This window comes from Momordica charantia, assembly GCF_013281855.1.
Source record: "Momordica charantia cultivar OHB3-1 chromosome 4 unlocalized genomic scaffold, Mcharantia_2.0 BLBB01000004.1, whole genome shotgun sequence".
Lineage (NCBI taxonomy): Eukaryota > Viridiplantae > Streptophyta > Magnoliopsida > Cucurbitales > Cucurbitaceae > Momordica > Momordica charantia.
This window is the reverse complement of record NW_028275162.1, coordinates 4,894,877-4,910,336: the sequence shown is the minus strand read 5'-3', so window position 1 is coordinate 4,910,336 and position 15,460 is coordinate 4,894,877. Positions and strand designations below refer to the sequence as shown.

Here is a 15,460-nt window from a genome sequence, read left to right as displayed (position 1 = left end):
TCTATATGGTTTTAAACGTTCCAATTTAGTGTTGATTTTGGTTTGAGCTTAATTTGAATTGGTCGTTTCAAGAGCTTCAACTTTACCTCTATGGTTAATCAAACTTCACAAGTCATTATCGCCACCGTATCGACATTTTTCACATTTTACTCATATATTACTGTGTTAGTTGATTGTATTAGGGTGAGGTATAAAACAAAGGAATATAGGTAAATATTTCGAGTGAGTAAAATGTAAAAGACACCCTTTAAAGTCAACTCGTAAAATCTAAACAAACTATAGAAACCAAATTGAAAATAAGTCTAGACCAAACCAAATTAAAACTTTTAAAACTGTAGGAATCAAATTGAAACAAGCTAAGCCAAAGACTAAATTGAAAGTTTCAAGACCATATGAATCAAATTTAAACTGGACCAAATTTGTTACATAACCTTTAAAAGTTTGGGCACCAAGGAAAAAGATAAGAAAAAATAAAAGACCAAAACAAGATACTTGCAAAGGAGAATGACACATTTGCCAACCACTGTCACATATTTTCCCCTTCAGTAAATGATCATATTTTATGCTTTGCCTTTTGGGAATTGATTTAACTTCTAAAAAGGGTCCCATATATATTTTTCCTTTTCTAAAAAAAGGGTCCCATATATCAGAATTTGAAATATAAATATTTATGACCAGCTAATACAGCTTTTTAATTTTTTTATGATATCAATACAGGAAGGACATGAGAAGGGCAGCTTTCACTAGAACTTTGAGAGTCATTTCCCTATGCTCTCTCATGGTATTCACATTTAGTTAGTGACAAGTTTCTTTCAATCCCTTTTCTTTCCCCCCATTTTTCACCCTCATTGGTAAAAATTAAATTATCGTACTGCTTATTTTCCTTATTTAACTCGTCATTGTTTCAATCGCAAATCAGCACAAAAATTTAAGTCGATGAGTCACAGTAAATTTATCACTACCCATATCCTGATACTATGTTAAATCACACGTTAATCCAAATTATGTTAAACAGGTTGTAGAAATTATTAAATAAACTCAAAGGAAAGCATGTTTGGGAGGGAGATTAAGAGGGGAAAGGGAGGATATGATAATTTTGTATTGTAACAGTCAAATGGACCACTGGGTTTGTCCTAGAGCTAAACATGGCAGAGGGGCTAGGAAAGTGTGATCTGTATATATATATGTGTGTGTGTGTATGTGTTTTCTGCTGCTGTTATTTAACCCAATGGCATGGATTTTCTCTCTCCTTGGTTTGAAAATTAGCTGAGTTTCAGAGAGAGAGAGGCCCACCAATATATATAGAAAGGCAAATGGTCCTGTGTGAGTGTATATATGATCTTCTGCTGTCCTTTGAACTTTACAGCTGTGTGAGAGAGAGCAGAGAAAAGACCTCAAGACACAGAGGGTGAGAGGGGCAATATAAATTTACATGTGGGATTTTGAAGTTCAATAATTACATTAAGAAATGAGTGACCAAGTCAAAGGAGAAAGGGCTTTATTTCTTGTAAATAGAAGAAAAGTTAAATTATGGATCGAGGACGACGGGTACCCAATACCTCAAATATCTCCATGGTATGATATTGTCTGTTTTTGGGCATAACCCTCGTGGATTCACTTTTGGTTTCACCCAAAAGACTTCAAACCAATGGAGATAGTTGTCCTCTTTTATATATTACTCTCAAATAGTCAACTATTTGTCCACTCTTTCGAACCAGAATGAGAGCTTCCACTTATCCAAAGCTCCAAGCACATTCAGATGTAAAGCATAACCACGAATCACACCATGATTACACTATTCGAGGCTCATCACTTTTTTGTTCGGCACTCAAGAATTCCTTCCACACAGCTAGGTTTTTAACTTGGCTTTGATGCCACTTGTTAAGGACAACACAGATACTCAACACTGCCTTTGACCATAACCTTCATGGTTTTATTTTTTGTTTCACCCAAAAGACCTCATACCAATAGAGATAATTGTCCTTTGTTATATATCATAGATCACTCCCTTCCCTAATCAATGTGAAACTTTATTTGTCCTCGTTACAAACCCAACACAAATTTAGCTCCTAAACTTCTATGAGTTATAGTCCTAAAAGTTTTAAGTGGGTTTCTAAATTTAGTTAAAAATTGTCTTTTATGGAACTTGTTAGATACAAAATTAAAAATTCATGAATCCACTAGGAAAAGACAAAATTTAGGTTAAAAAACTTGGTAAAGTTGTGTATAATATTATTCTGCAATTATTGGTGTGGGGAGGGGACAAACTGTGACCCTCATAATCTTTGCTTCTTCTTGGGAGCAAGCTGTGTTCCTTTTACCAAATTAAAATCTCTTTCTTATCCTTCTCTCTCATGAATCATGATGGAATAGCATGCATTTGTATATACTACTACAGCTCTAAAGTAAAGAACAAAGAGAAAATGGGCCAATTTTGATCTTCCCCACAATACTATCAAAGAGATTTTTGTCTCCCAAATTCAAAATTTCCCACCTTTTGGCTTTTCAACTTTGATGCCACTTCCTCTCTCTGTTTTGAGGGGAAAATTTAGCCTTTCCACTCACTAAAATTCTCTCATGTGTATCCTAAAACCAGCTGATGGGAAAAGAAAGGTTAAGGTTTTATGTATTATTATAGAACATATGCAAAGAAAGACAAGTTCTTGTTTTCCCTTTTATCTTTCTTGCTAAAAGGAAATGAAACAAAAAAGCAAATAGAACAAAACCAAAAGGGAATCAGCCATTAAGAACCCACTACAATTTTGCATCATATGAATTGACAATAGGGACATAATTCCAAAAACCCTTTTTGGTGATTTATTTTTTGGGTTTTGGAGGTTGGATGTGACCATTTTTAACTTAACCCCCTTTTCTTTTGTAGGTATTCATGGGGTTAATGGTTCTATCTTACTAATCTTGTAATGGATAAATACAAAAAAACCAAAAATTGTTAAAAGTTCATGGTTTATTTGGTACCAAAATTTATATCTCGGGATTTGTTAAGACAAACGACAGCCATGTCGATATCTCCACAATCTTTTTTTGAACAGAGTATCATTGAGCCTTCAATTCCCTAAGATAGTGACCGGCTATTTTGATAAAGCTTAACTACGAATCACCATGACTATATCTTTGAGACAGCTAAGTCAGGAGCATGATTTTAATACCATCTGTTAGAGACAATTATATCTTGATATTATCCACTCTACGCATAATTCACATTATTTTTTTTAATTTTGGTTTTACGCAAGAATCTTCATACCAATTATCTCACACTTATAAATTCATAAATTGTTTCCTTATCTAGTCAATATACGATTTTAATCGCATTCTAAACTGAATTTTTCCCTTATCTTGTACGTCAATAATTTCTTATCGATTTTTATTTGAGTGGTAAAATTTGGTTAGTCCAAACTTTAAATTTTTTTCGCTCCTACTTTTACTTTTAATACAGATATATGTATAAAGAAACAAAGAAGCTTCTTGATGTTTACCATTCTATCACCATTCTATTTCTTGTTTTTTACCTTTTTCAAAAATGTTTGAAAACTACTTTATTAAAAAGATTGTGGGTTGAAATTCAAAAAACAAGGTGAAAAAGAATATAAAATGTTTTCAAAATGCAAAAAGGTTAAAGAATTAAATTAAATTAAATATTAATTTTTTTAGTACAAGACGTGGGAGTGGTGAACCAAACTCACAGCTTCTTGATTGAAGATATATGTCAATTACTACTGAGTTATTTGACAATTAAATATTAGTTCAATTTAAAAGTTTGATTGATATTTGAGATACTATAGGCTACCATTAGATTTTCAAACAAATAGAAATATAACTACAGTTTTTGAAACAACCGTCTAATTTTCTCACATAAATATAGATCTGTAGTCCTCCTATGGGTCAATATACAAACGACTGTTTCTTCTAGGGTGCTTTTATTTAACCTCCTTCTCTTCACCATCTTGAAAAAAAAAAGGGTAGAGATTAAAATTAAATGAGTAGTAGTAACAAATTAATTTATTAGCAAAATAAAAAATTGAGAGGTTGTCAAGTTATACATTTGAATTTGAGGTAATTGAGAAAGGCAAAGGCAATGTTATCTAGGGCATTGAGAAAAATAATAAAAAGTGAAGGAGAAATGATACAAAAGCAAAAGTGGGTTTTTGATGAATAATTTGAGTTGAGTGCATTTTTCTCCACATCCCATTATTTAACTGTTTATAAGCTTTTCAACTTTGACGTAAACATGCATTTACATGCCTAACCTAATATTGCAAATGCAACCCATTATACATATGCCTTTTAATTTGTTCTATAAATGATTAAAAATGCATATGTGAAATAGTCAAATTTATACTGCTACTTTAACTTAATTTCGAGTATATATATGTTTCGAGAGGAATTAAACAAAGGTAAATTGATACGATAGAAACTTTTGATAAAATTTTCATTCGTAGCCCAACATATAATATATTAGGGATTTGGGAAGCTTGCTCACTCGATGACTTTGGCATTAGAAGTTCCAAAAATATGGTAATATTGAGTTGGGGTGAATTCAATATAATAGACGCATATTGTTATTATTTTAGCTTTCCTACTTCCTTTAGGATTCTATTGGTCTTGTGTGAATAATAAGGTACGAACATTAACTTCTACGTGATAATTGTCAAAGCGAGCATAGTTCAGCGGTAATTGGTATATAATAAGGTACGAACATTAACTTCTACGTGATAATTGTCAAAGCGAGCATAGTTCAGCGGTAATTGGTATATATCTCCAACCAGAATGTTGTGAGTTCGAATTCCTCACTCTCACAGTTTGTTTATTCTTGCAGTATCTATATGGGTGATATTTTGTTGATATTTTTTAATAATATGTCAACTTTTTCTATAGTAATTCATAGATATATAAAAATGTTAACGAATGAGGATATTTAAACCCTGCTTGTAATGAGAATGGGTAAAGAGTAAAGACATAAGTCTTCAAAAACAATAAAGAAAGATGAACAGTTGGGTTGCTTCAGAAAAAGGTCAGAAATATTAGGTTATCATAAAGTTGAAAATGGTCTTCTCCTCTACAACCACCCTTCTGCCACTCAATTTAAGCTGTTTCTACGAGGTCAATTCTAGAGAGAGAAACCCAACTCAACCGCCCATTCATCCACATGCAACCACCGATCTTGGTTGGATCGATTGCTCGTTTAAGTTTGTTAGACTCTAATACCATATCAAAATATTCTTGAGGTTCTATCTAAAAACCAATTGGATGTGACAGGAGTAGTCCATATCTATTATAAACTTATGTAAGGTCTCTTTTGTTTTCGACGTTGGATCTTTAACAATAATAACATATTAATTGAGTACAATCACATGATATACTATGTCAATTTATTTGATGGTGAAGGATCAATAATGTGTTCGTATATTTAATATTTTTAATGGTATAGTTTGAACTCGTCAAACTTTAAATACACCTAGAAACTATTTAGAATAGTTGTAAATAATGTCTTAACCTATTAAGAAAATGGATAAAACATTAAACCTATCATAATCTATCAATTTAAGTTGGTTGGGTCTAATTACATGATTTAATATGTGTGGTGGCCAACATATTTACTCCTCCCTAAAGATCATAGAGTATAAAGATAAAGCTGAAATTTTTAAGTCTCGTTATAATTTAACATAATCTAGCTAGACATAAACTACGGATAAAAATTTATTAAAAAGAATACCTTATTAGATTAATGACTAGGAAATTTATAGGCTACACTATGATCCATGTATTTTAAGAAATATTACTATGTCTTCAGTATTGACCATTTAACCACTGCGTTCAAATTAGTCTAAATTTGTGTATTGTTACGAGCGATGTGTTTCTATCATGTTACTTTTGTTCTCGAGATTGACTATAGATTTTGATTGCTATGGCGGGAGGTAAATATGGATCTAAAACACACATTTTTAAAAAGAAAGAAAAGAAAAAAAGATATTTACATGTAAATGTGTTGGTCAACATGAACACAATGATATAATGGTTGAACAGAAGCTATGGCCGACACTGTGTCCCTCCTCTCACATGCAGACGAAAAAAACAAACACACCCCCAAGTCTCGTGGGCCAATCTAACCCTTTTAACATTCTTAATCACCTCACCAACATCATTAATTTCATACATTCTCTCTCCCCATTAACTTAAAACCAAAGTCAAACCACCCAACAACTACTTAAAACACCTAATAAAATCTATCCGATGAGTTATTCCTCTCATTAGTTTCATCTCGACAAAAAAAAAGTAGCTTATGTCTATTATAAATTATAATTATGTCTCTTTGGGATTCTTGATATGTCTTTCAAGATTATGGTTCTTCTGGTTCACTCGATTTTGGTCGGATTCCATCCATTTTTAGATCGGATGTTCTTTTGAGCTTTTTATACTCTGTACTATATTCATATTTATGGGGTTCCATTTGAAAACTAATTGGCAATGAGAGAAGTAATTCATGTCTATTATAAATCCTTGTCATGTCCGTTATCTTGTGGGATCCTTAACCCTCATTGTCAATTGATTTTGAAATTAAACCTCGTAAATATTGATATGATAACAGAGCTCAAATAGCTCAAACGAACATAAGGTTTAAAAATAGGATCTAGTCAATATTGATGAACTCAAACGAGCCCTTTTAAGGGAGTATTTTGAAAATCTATATAGATTGGTATTGAAATAGAATTCCATGAATATTGGTATTTGCTCTATCAGTCCTCTTTAAAATAAAAACCTATTATTGTTTTACTACTTTTACTTACGTTATAATAATAATAATGAGATTGATGGAAAAGGAAAATATGTTCGAAATGGAGTATGGTGCAAATAGCGAAGACTGATGAATTCCATATAATACAAAGAAAACCTCTCTCTCATCATCATTATGACCATAAAGTTGAGTTTGTAATGTGCCCATATGGTTGTTGCTGCTGTCTCTTTGTTCTTGTGCCATTTTTTCCAACCAAGAAAAAAAAAAAAACACATAACAAATTCGAGTTTTCGAGAGAGAGAATCAAGGGTGGGTGATTCTGGTTCTTTTGGAAGAACAATGGGTGGGTGATGACAGGGCCGTCCCCACGCCCCACGAATCGTTGGAGCTTTCACAGCTGAAATTGGCCTCCATTACCCCATTGGGGCTCCCTGCTTCTGCTTCTGCTTCTGATTCTGCTTCTGATCTGGTTTCTTCCTCCTTGGCCATTTGCTTCCTCTTCCATGATCTGCGTTTCTCTGCTTTCGCTGCCCGTTTTGACACCTCCATTATCACATTGCAACAATCCTTCACTCTTCCCTGTGTTCATCAAACATCCCAATAACATTATGGTTTCTTATCGGCTTAAACTTTTAGATTTAAAAAAAAGATAGGAATTTTTGGATATGAATTTAAATTCCATTGATTGGAGTTATAAAATGTGTATTTGGGGTTTGCTAAACTATAAGAAAATAATCATTTGGATTATGTTAACGGGCTAACAAATAGATAATGTGACTTGTGTACATTATTGACATGCTAATGTGGACCTGTGTTTGAGAATTTTGGCATTAGATACCCCAAATATTAGATGACAAAATAATAGTACTTATTAAAAATTGTTTAGAAATCAAAATAGATATTTTGAAAATGAGAAGTTCACCGTAAAAAATACTAGAAAAAATGGTTATTTATTTAATTTTTTTTCCTTCGTGGAGGGGTTAAAATAGATATTTTGAAATGGTATGAAAAATAGAACAATGTTGAGACATTAAAAGTGGAATTTAAACTTTAAATTTATATGAGTTGGTTAACTTAGTATGTTATTTGGGTATAAATGAAAGATGACCCTTCACATGTACCTTCATCTTTTACCCTTTTTTTTAATTCTTTTTTGAATGCAACATTTTTATTTTACCATCTTAAATGATTATATTCTGACTATTTTTGGTAAATATTTGCATATCGTTTCGCTTTTGTTAGACATTTGTTTATATACTTCTAATATAACAAAGGACAAAGTTATTAGTTTGGAATGAAAAAAATGGTGGGTGCAATATTTACTTCTAAGTTCAAATTCTAGTTTGTCCACCAACATTCATCTTTATATTAGTTTTATTTTTAATTTTTTTATAGACATTATTTAAATCTTCGAGTATCTATTTTATTATTTAAAAGGTAAAAAGAAAAATACTATTATGAGATCTCAAATTTTAAAAAGTAACTGAAAAATAAACATATTGAAGGGCTATTCCAAAATAAGATTTAGACCTTTATTTTATGATAAAATCAAAGTTTTATCTTTGTTTTTCTTCTTCTTTTTTATTGGAGATTTTAGGTAAAAAGAGTGCTAAAAAAGGTGGAAAAAAAAAACCTTGGTTATTTTGAGGCCATTAAGAAGCCGATCCTGAAAGTCCAATGGGTTACAGTCTCCCATTTCTTCAGCAACGCTCACCATCGTCGACACAGCCATCACAGAAGGAAGAAACCCCACCGATCTCGAATCTGCAGGAATCGAAAACTGAACCCCAAAAATCGAAAAAAAGAAAAAAGAAAAAGAAAAAAGCTTTCTTTTTGAGACAAAAATGGGGGATTGAATTAATTTACCAGAGACGAGCGAGAGGAGAATGCGCTCACAGCGCCTGAAAAACTCGCTCTCAATGAACCGATTCTTCAGCCCGAGGTGTCTCGTGAAGAGCCCAAGAAACGAGACAGGGGTCACTGGGTGCATCCTCCATTGCAGAGCACTCAGCACCAAAAGCTCCATTCTCTGAATCGTTTTCGCTTCGAAAATGTACTTCGAATCCTCCACCTTCGAAAATCAAGAAATGGGTGTTCGTGAAACTCCATTTATTTTGATGGGTTCCAAGAAAAAAAGGGGAAAAACAGAGGATTTGTTCTGTACCTGGAGGTCTAGAAGCAGAGGAACTCGAATTTCTTCGACTTTAGCAGCCAGAGAGATGCAAGTTACGGCCAGAAGCTGAACCATCCATGGCTTGTCTCGCTGAAAATGGGGGCCAGAGAGGATTCTGTCGAGGTAATTAATGGCGAAGAGAGCAGTGAGAGAGGAGAAGCCGTAAAAGGCATTAACTTTGAGAACCCACTCGACGGCCTCTGTTCTAGCGAGAGACAGAGCAGCGTTCTCCAAAACGCCAGCGTTTTGGAGATGCTGATCCCGTTCTTTGGAGAACAAGCCCCTGAGCTCCTCATCTTCACAAACAGCCAAATGGGTCGGTTGTTCCAAAATGGAGGAGCAGCTGGAGAAACCGTTTGCGCCATTGTCGTCAAAAATGGGATCCTCTGCCTCTGGTTCTTGTTCTTGTTCTTGTTCTTGGTTGGCCAATCTCTGTTCCTCTGTGCAGTAGAGGAAGAACAAAGAGTTTGTGTGGCGGTGGGTGGGGTATTTATTTGGGTGCAAGGCCATTTTCTTCTTCTTCTTCTTGGAAGAAGAGGGTTGAGTTTTGTGGAGTCATTATGGGGAGGAGAGGAGAAACCCCATTAGACCCTTGTTTTGTTTCTTCGTTTTCTTTCTTTGTTTCTTGTTCTTCTTTTGTGGTTGTTGGGGATTGAGGAGGGAGAGAGAGAGAGAGGGTTGAGTTTTTTAGCAGAGTGGATTTCAAGGTTGTCTTTTTTATAAAATAGAGGGGAGGGGTGTGAGTGTGTGTGGTGGATTTTGAAATAGGGGAGAGAGAGAGCGAGATGTTTTTGTGCTTTCGGTGTGTTGTATTTGGCGGGCTAGGAAATGTGTAATGGAACAAGTAAAAAGGAACAAAGTTGGAGCCCAAACATATAACCCCTAGGGTTGGTCATCGGTTCGTCGGAGTTGTTTTTGGCTGATCCTACTGTTGAATTTTCAAATTTAAAATCGAAGGTTTTGTTGGATGAGAGTGCGTGAGGCGACGATGTGGCGACTTGCGGACGGAAAACACATAGAATTTACTTGTTCTTAAGGTATAGGTGGTCATTATTGGATTTGAACTCATTCCGTCCTAATTAATCCTAGTCTCTTTGTACCAATGAGTCACCCATAATAATTACCTTAATAAGCCGTGCTAAAAGATTGATGGTTTTGTCTCACTTTATGATGATCAAATTTAGAAAACATTCTCAAAGTGCTTTTGTTACATTATATTTTCCACTTAAGATGGACCGTATGTTTGGATATTGATATTTCTAATGAGGAAGAAGAACTCAGTTTCATAGATTATGATAGCGTGGATCTCATTTCAAGGATTTTTAAGTTTTGACCTAAAATAATTTGTATTTTAATTCAAATTTGCTTGTAGGTTTTAGTGTTTATGTGAGGTTAAGTATTCATCTTATCCCTTATTGGGATATTAACTCAACCCAAATTACAAAATAACTAACTTGGTAAAAGTATTATCACATCTATTTTGTATCTCACTCAATTAAATAAATAAATAAATAAAAGAAATTACTTGATAAAGTATTATAACAAAATAGTTAAAATTTCATGGTTTAATTTCAATAATAAATGATATTGAAACTTTTAAAACATTAAAGATGAAATTAAAGAATAATTTTATGCTTCAAAATTGAAGACTACTTTAAAATTTGTAAATATTTGAAATAGCAAAATACATTATTATAATATCATTTGGACAATTATAATGGTATTATTATATGACTTTGAGCTAAATATATGGATGGATTTGATTTTGAACTTTACCCAAACAAATTTAAATAAAATGGGCCCAACCTCTTTTTTTAGTTGGATCTTTAATATAAGGTGATGTGGAATATGTAACTTTCAACCATATATGAGATGAAATGTACAAATGGTTGACAAATTTGTAACATTATGAGTCAAATCATCTTCTTATTTTAATTAAATCTATCTTTTTGTAAAAGCAACTATTTAAAAATATAACAAATTTTCTTTGGAGAAAGTGACTCAATTTTGTTTTGTTTCAAACAAAAATAATTAAGAATCTTTAATGGGTTTTTCTTTCTTTTTTTTTTTTTAGTGAGTCTTTTCTTTTGTAATAATTTTTATTTTAAATGCTTTCTTTCTAAACGGTCGAGATTCAATGTTCTCATCTTATTGAGATATATTTACATTGACGTCGATCTTTTTTATTCAAAATATGGAAAAGGCAAAAAAAATACAATTAAATTTAAGCTTTTGATTTTCTACCAATAATCTTCAAGTTACTTAGTACAAATAAATATAATATCATATCATATTAAATATTAAAAATATTAAAGAAGATGAGTTATAAGGAACATGTAAATTAAGTATGTTTCAACCAACCGTACATTTGGTGTCTAGCATTTTTTAGATCAACCAATATTAATTTAATAAGAATGTCACGATAATTTAATTTCGTGAACTTTATCAATGATAGATACTAAATCAAAGTATTTTTAAATAATTGATGTAATTGAGGTCTTGAATAATTATGTTGTCTTTAGTTTTCAGTTTTGCTCTTTGATGTATTTCATTGTTTGATTGTCCACTTTTTAAAAGTATTTTTAGAGTTTAAACTAAAAAAAATTGAAAGGTTTGTTTTTGAAATTTGACTTAAAATTCAAATGTAATTTTATAAAAGTTGAAAAATAAAAAAAAATAAAAAAAATATATACGTTGAAACAACATAAAAAATAGAAAACTGAAAGGAAAATACTTATTAAGCAAGCACTGAGCTTATAAAAGATTAGAAATTATACCATTAAATAAGAATGGAATTCGTATTAATTTAAAAAAGAAAAAAAACTTATTGGCATATATTTTGCACGAAAATTGCAATGGATAGCAAAAATTATTTTAAAATATGTTACTTGTTTTTTAAATTTTCAAATATAGTAAAAATTTTCACTTACATCAGTAGTATATCAAACACTCATATCGATAGTATATTAGATGTAGATTACATACATATTTCACAGACACTCATATTAGTAGTATATCAGATATATATCACATAAATATATCAGAGACTCATATCAGTAGTATATCAGATGTATATCACATACATATGTCAATAATTAAATATATTACAAATATATTATAGATATATATCATTTGGACAAAATTGTCATTTTAAAATTGGACTTCCAATTTTCCTTTAAATTATTATATTTAAAAAATATATATGGTTGTTATTTTACTAATTTTAGTAAATATTTTTGTAACCCTCCTATTTTGAATGCAAAATATTTAGGCTATTGTGATAAATTGGAGGAAGACTACTTTATTGGTAATGGCACTCACAAAGCAGACAATTTTCATTACAGCTCATCTTGTTCTTTGTTTAAAGTCATACCATAAATCTTCCTCTTTTTTAGGAATTCTAATATTTTTACTTTTAATCAAAATGGCTATAAAAAAAAAAAAAAAAAAAAAAGCTCTTATAATTCATTTGCCAATGTACCTTCTAATTTAGTATTTTAAAAAATATATTAAATTTCTAATTTGAACATATTTTAACTATTGTAATTATAAAATGAAATCTGGTCAATTATTTTTTGAATAATCAATTTTAAAACAATTCTTCCAAAAATAATTTATAGACCAGTATTCAAAAAAAGTTATAGACCAAATTGATTATTAAAAACGTGATTTTTATCCATTCTAAATTATTACAAGAAATATAAACACGTGTGACCGCCAAAGTCGTTTAGAAAGTTAATCCAAACATAGTTTTACTCACCACTTAAATAAATACTCTTTAATACACCTGTTATAAGATTAGCATTAATTAAAATACATGAGTGTTTGGTTACATTTTCTTATCAAAGTGATTTTTATTACTAGTTTGTTTGGGTGTACTATATTTAAAATTGATTCTACAAATGCTAAATTATTATAAAGTGATTCTCAATCAATTATTTCAAATGCTAAATTATTTGATTATAATTTTAAAAGATATTTTTGGCCCTCCAAAATTGAAGTTAATTCAAATACATTAGGATCTGTTTGAGAGTGATTTTAAAATGAATGATTTTTAGCAGAAAGATTTAACGATTGTGGATTTTGTGAAAATAATTTTTATACAGCTACTTTAACATTTAGTTACACACTTTTTCAAATAATTTTTTTATAATTAAAAGTGAATTTGAAGTATTAATATTTGAAGTTTAAAGAGAGAATTTTACAAACCGTTTACAGAATAACCAAAATCTTATAGAGAAATTTGAGAGGGTGAGAAAAAAAAATTAAAAAGAGAAATAAACTTAGAAAATAGATTAAAACCAATAATTTGGGAGATATTACAAAATTTTAGAAATGAAAAAAAAAATCTCAAATTTTAAGATGAAATCAAAAGATAAATTTGAAATTTAAATCAATAACCATTTTAAAAACTAATTTTGTATTAGTTTTTTTTTAGCGAAAATCACCTGGAAATCATTTCACTTGAAAATTATTGACAAGTCATTTTCAAATAATTGTGATTTTGACATTAGTAAAAATAGTTAATTTAATCTATCTTTCATTGACCTATACTTTTACAATAATGACCTTATATTCTTTCTTTTCAGTTTTAATATTATTTACATGATATTCTTTACTTTGGTTTAAGTATGTAGAGATTCTCTGTTGAATTTTATTTAAAAAAATTAATAATCAAAAAGCTTCATACCATCCATTGAGATATTGTCTTGAAATGAAAGGAAAATTAAATCAATAAGTAAAAGTAAAAGTGAAGCATGAATAAAGTAAATCATCATGGGTTGGTTTGATAACCAATTTATTTTTTAGTTTTATGTTTTTTAAAATAAATTTTATAACACTAATTTCATGTACGTATTATTTTATTCCATCATCTCCTTTTACTAACATTTTTAAAATCTAAACAAGAATTTTAAAACTAAAACAAACAAAGTTTTTTTAATTTATTCTTGTTTTTTAAATGTGGCTTATAAGAAATTTGAAAAACATATCAAATAAATCACGAGTAAACCAACATAATTTTCGGAAAAAAAAAATAATAATAAAACCTTTATCAACGAAGCCTTAGAAATTATATCAATATTTTGAAACTACGTTTTAAAAGAGGGGAAAAAATAGTGAAGTGTATGACACGCGAAGCGAGGGCGAATGGGGAAAAACCTTTCCCGCCTCTAAAAGTAGCCACGGAAAGTCATTAAGTTGGACTATTTTTCAATTTTCTTATTTTAAATTATGAATTTCGTCTCTATATAATTTTCATACCATATTTCTTATGAATTTATATACACAAATATTAAATTAAATATGTTACCATACTCCATTGATAAATAATAAACAAGTTAATATAGTGTAACACAATAGTAACTTAAAATATTAACAGAATAAATATTGCATTTTGATTTTTGAAATTTGAGCTCAATTTCTATTTATTCCTTTCAAAATCTTATGATTTAACTCATGTGATTTCCAAAATGCCTCTATAATGTTAGTTTTTTTTTTTATATATAAATAACTTATGTGATGCATTATTTTTAATTAGTTTTTAACGTTGATCCATGGAAAAAATAATAACTTTTTTTTTTTGAGTGAGGTTAGGAAGACTTTGGTTGGGGTGAAAATCGTAATGCCACGTGGAGGACATACATCTTTATCCAGGTCCAGCTCGAACCTTATTCTATCCCGCCGTTTTTTTTTTTTTTTTTTTTGTATAAACAGGCTTCAAGGAAAGAAATAAATGTCTTAATTGTTGAACTATGTTCATGTTGACAATAATTTTATAGCATCTCTAAGGTGAAGGAGCATTATTATTTTAGATTAAAAGTCTTCTCCACCCGCCTTCCATCTTCCCCGCACTGCTCCCATTCTTGTCTACCTTCCCCTTGCCCCACATGCATTCACCACCACCCGACCACCCTCTCGTCGTCCATCCGCCTTCTAAAGGTTTGAATTGGATTGATCGAGATTTTGAATCATCGGAGTTTTTTTTTAACACCCTACTCCTATGATTGAAGACCTGAAAAAAAGGGGAAAAGGTAATAGATAGGAAGATCTTCTTTCTGTGTACGTAGGATATGGCATAGTCCTCTGCTCTGAGCTTGCTTTGACATTAAAGGACTGTTTCTTTAATATGGAAAGATAAATAATGTATATTAACATCTATCATTTCTTTTAATGATTGAAATATTTCCTTTGGAGCGATCTCCACCCATTTCAAGATTCAAGATTCAAGTTAAAAGCAAAAACTAAGGATTATTTGGGAGATCGTTTTTAAAATGATTGGTAAATATTAACTTTTTTAGTACATCAAATATAAGTATGGAGATCGAACTTTTGATTTTAAAATAAATAATTATAAGGTGTCTTAACCATTGAGATATGATCGTGTTGAAATGTTAAGTTATAGCTTATTATTATTATTCGATCTAGAGAGTCTTTATTTTGCTAACGTGAAAATAACTCAAATTAAAACAAGTAGGATCCTCATCCATACTTATTGTACTAGAAATAAGTATGGAGACTTATTTTTTTATTTCAGG

The 15,460-nt window shown here is 30.6% G+C and overlaps 1 protein-coding gene across 1 annotated transcript; it reads right to left on the bottom strand.

Moving 5' to 3' along the window:
* Positions 1 to 6,859: 6,859 nt before the first annotated feature.
* Positions 6,860 to 9,741, bottom strand: LOC111016612 (cyclin-D3-1). Its single transcript, XM_022292057.2, has 4 exons — positions 8,916 to 9,741; positions 8,618 to 8,822; positions 8,385 to 8,515; positions 6,860 to 7,330 (listed from the first exon to the last, which is right to left on the bottom strand). The coding sequence occupies exons 1-4, from the start codon at positions 9,432 to 9,434 to the stop codon at positions 7,055 to 7,057; spliced, it is 1,131 nt and encodes a 376-aa protein (XP_022147749.2). The 5' UTR covers positions 9,435 to 9,741; the 3' UTR covers positions 6,860 to 7,054.
* Between the last annotated feature and the right edge of the window lie 5,719 nt (positions 9,742 to 15,460).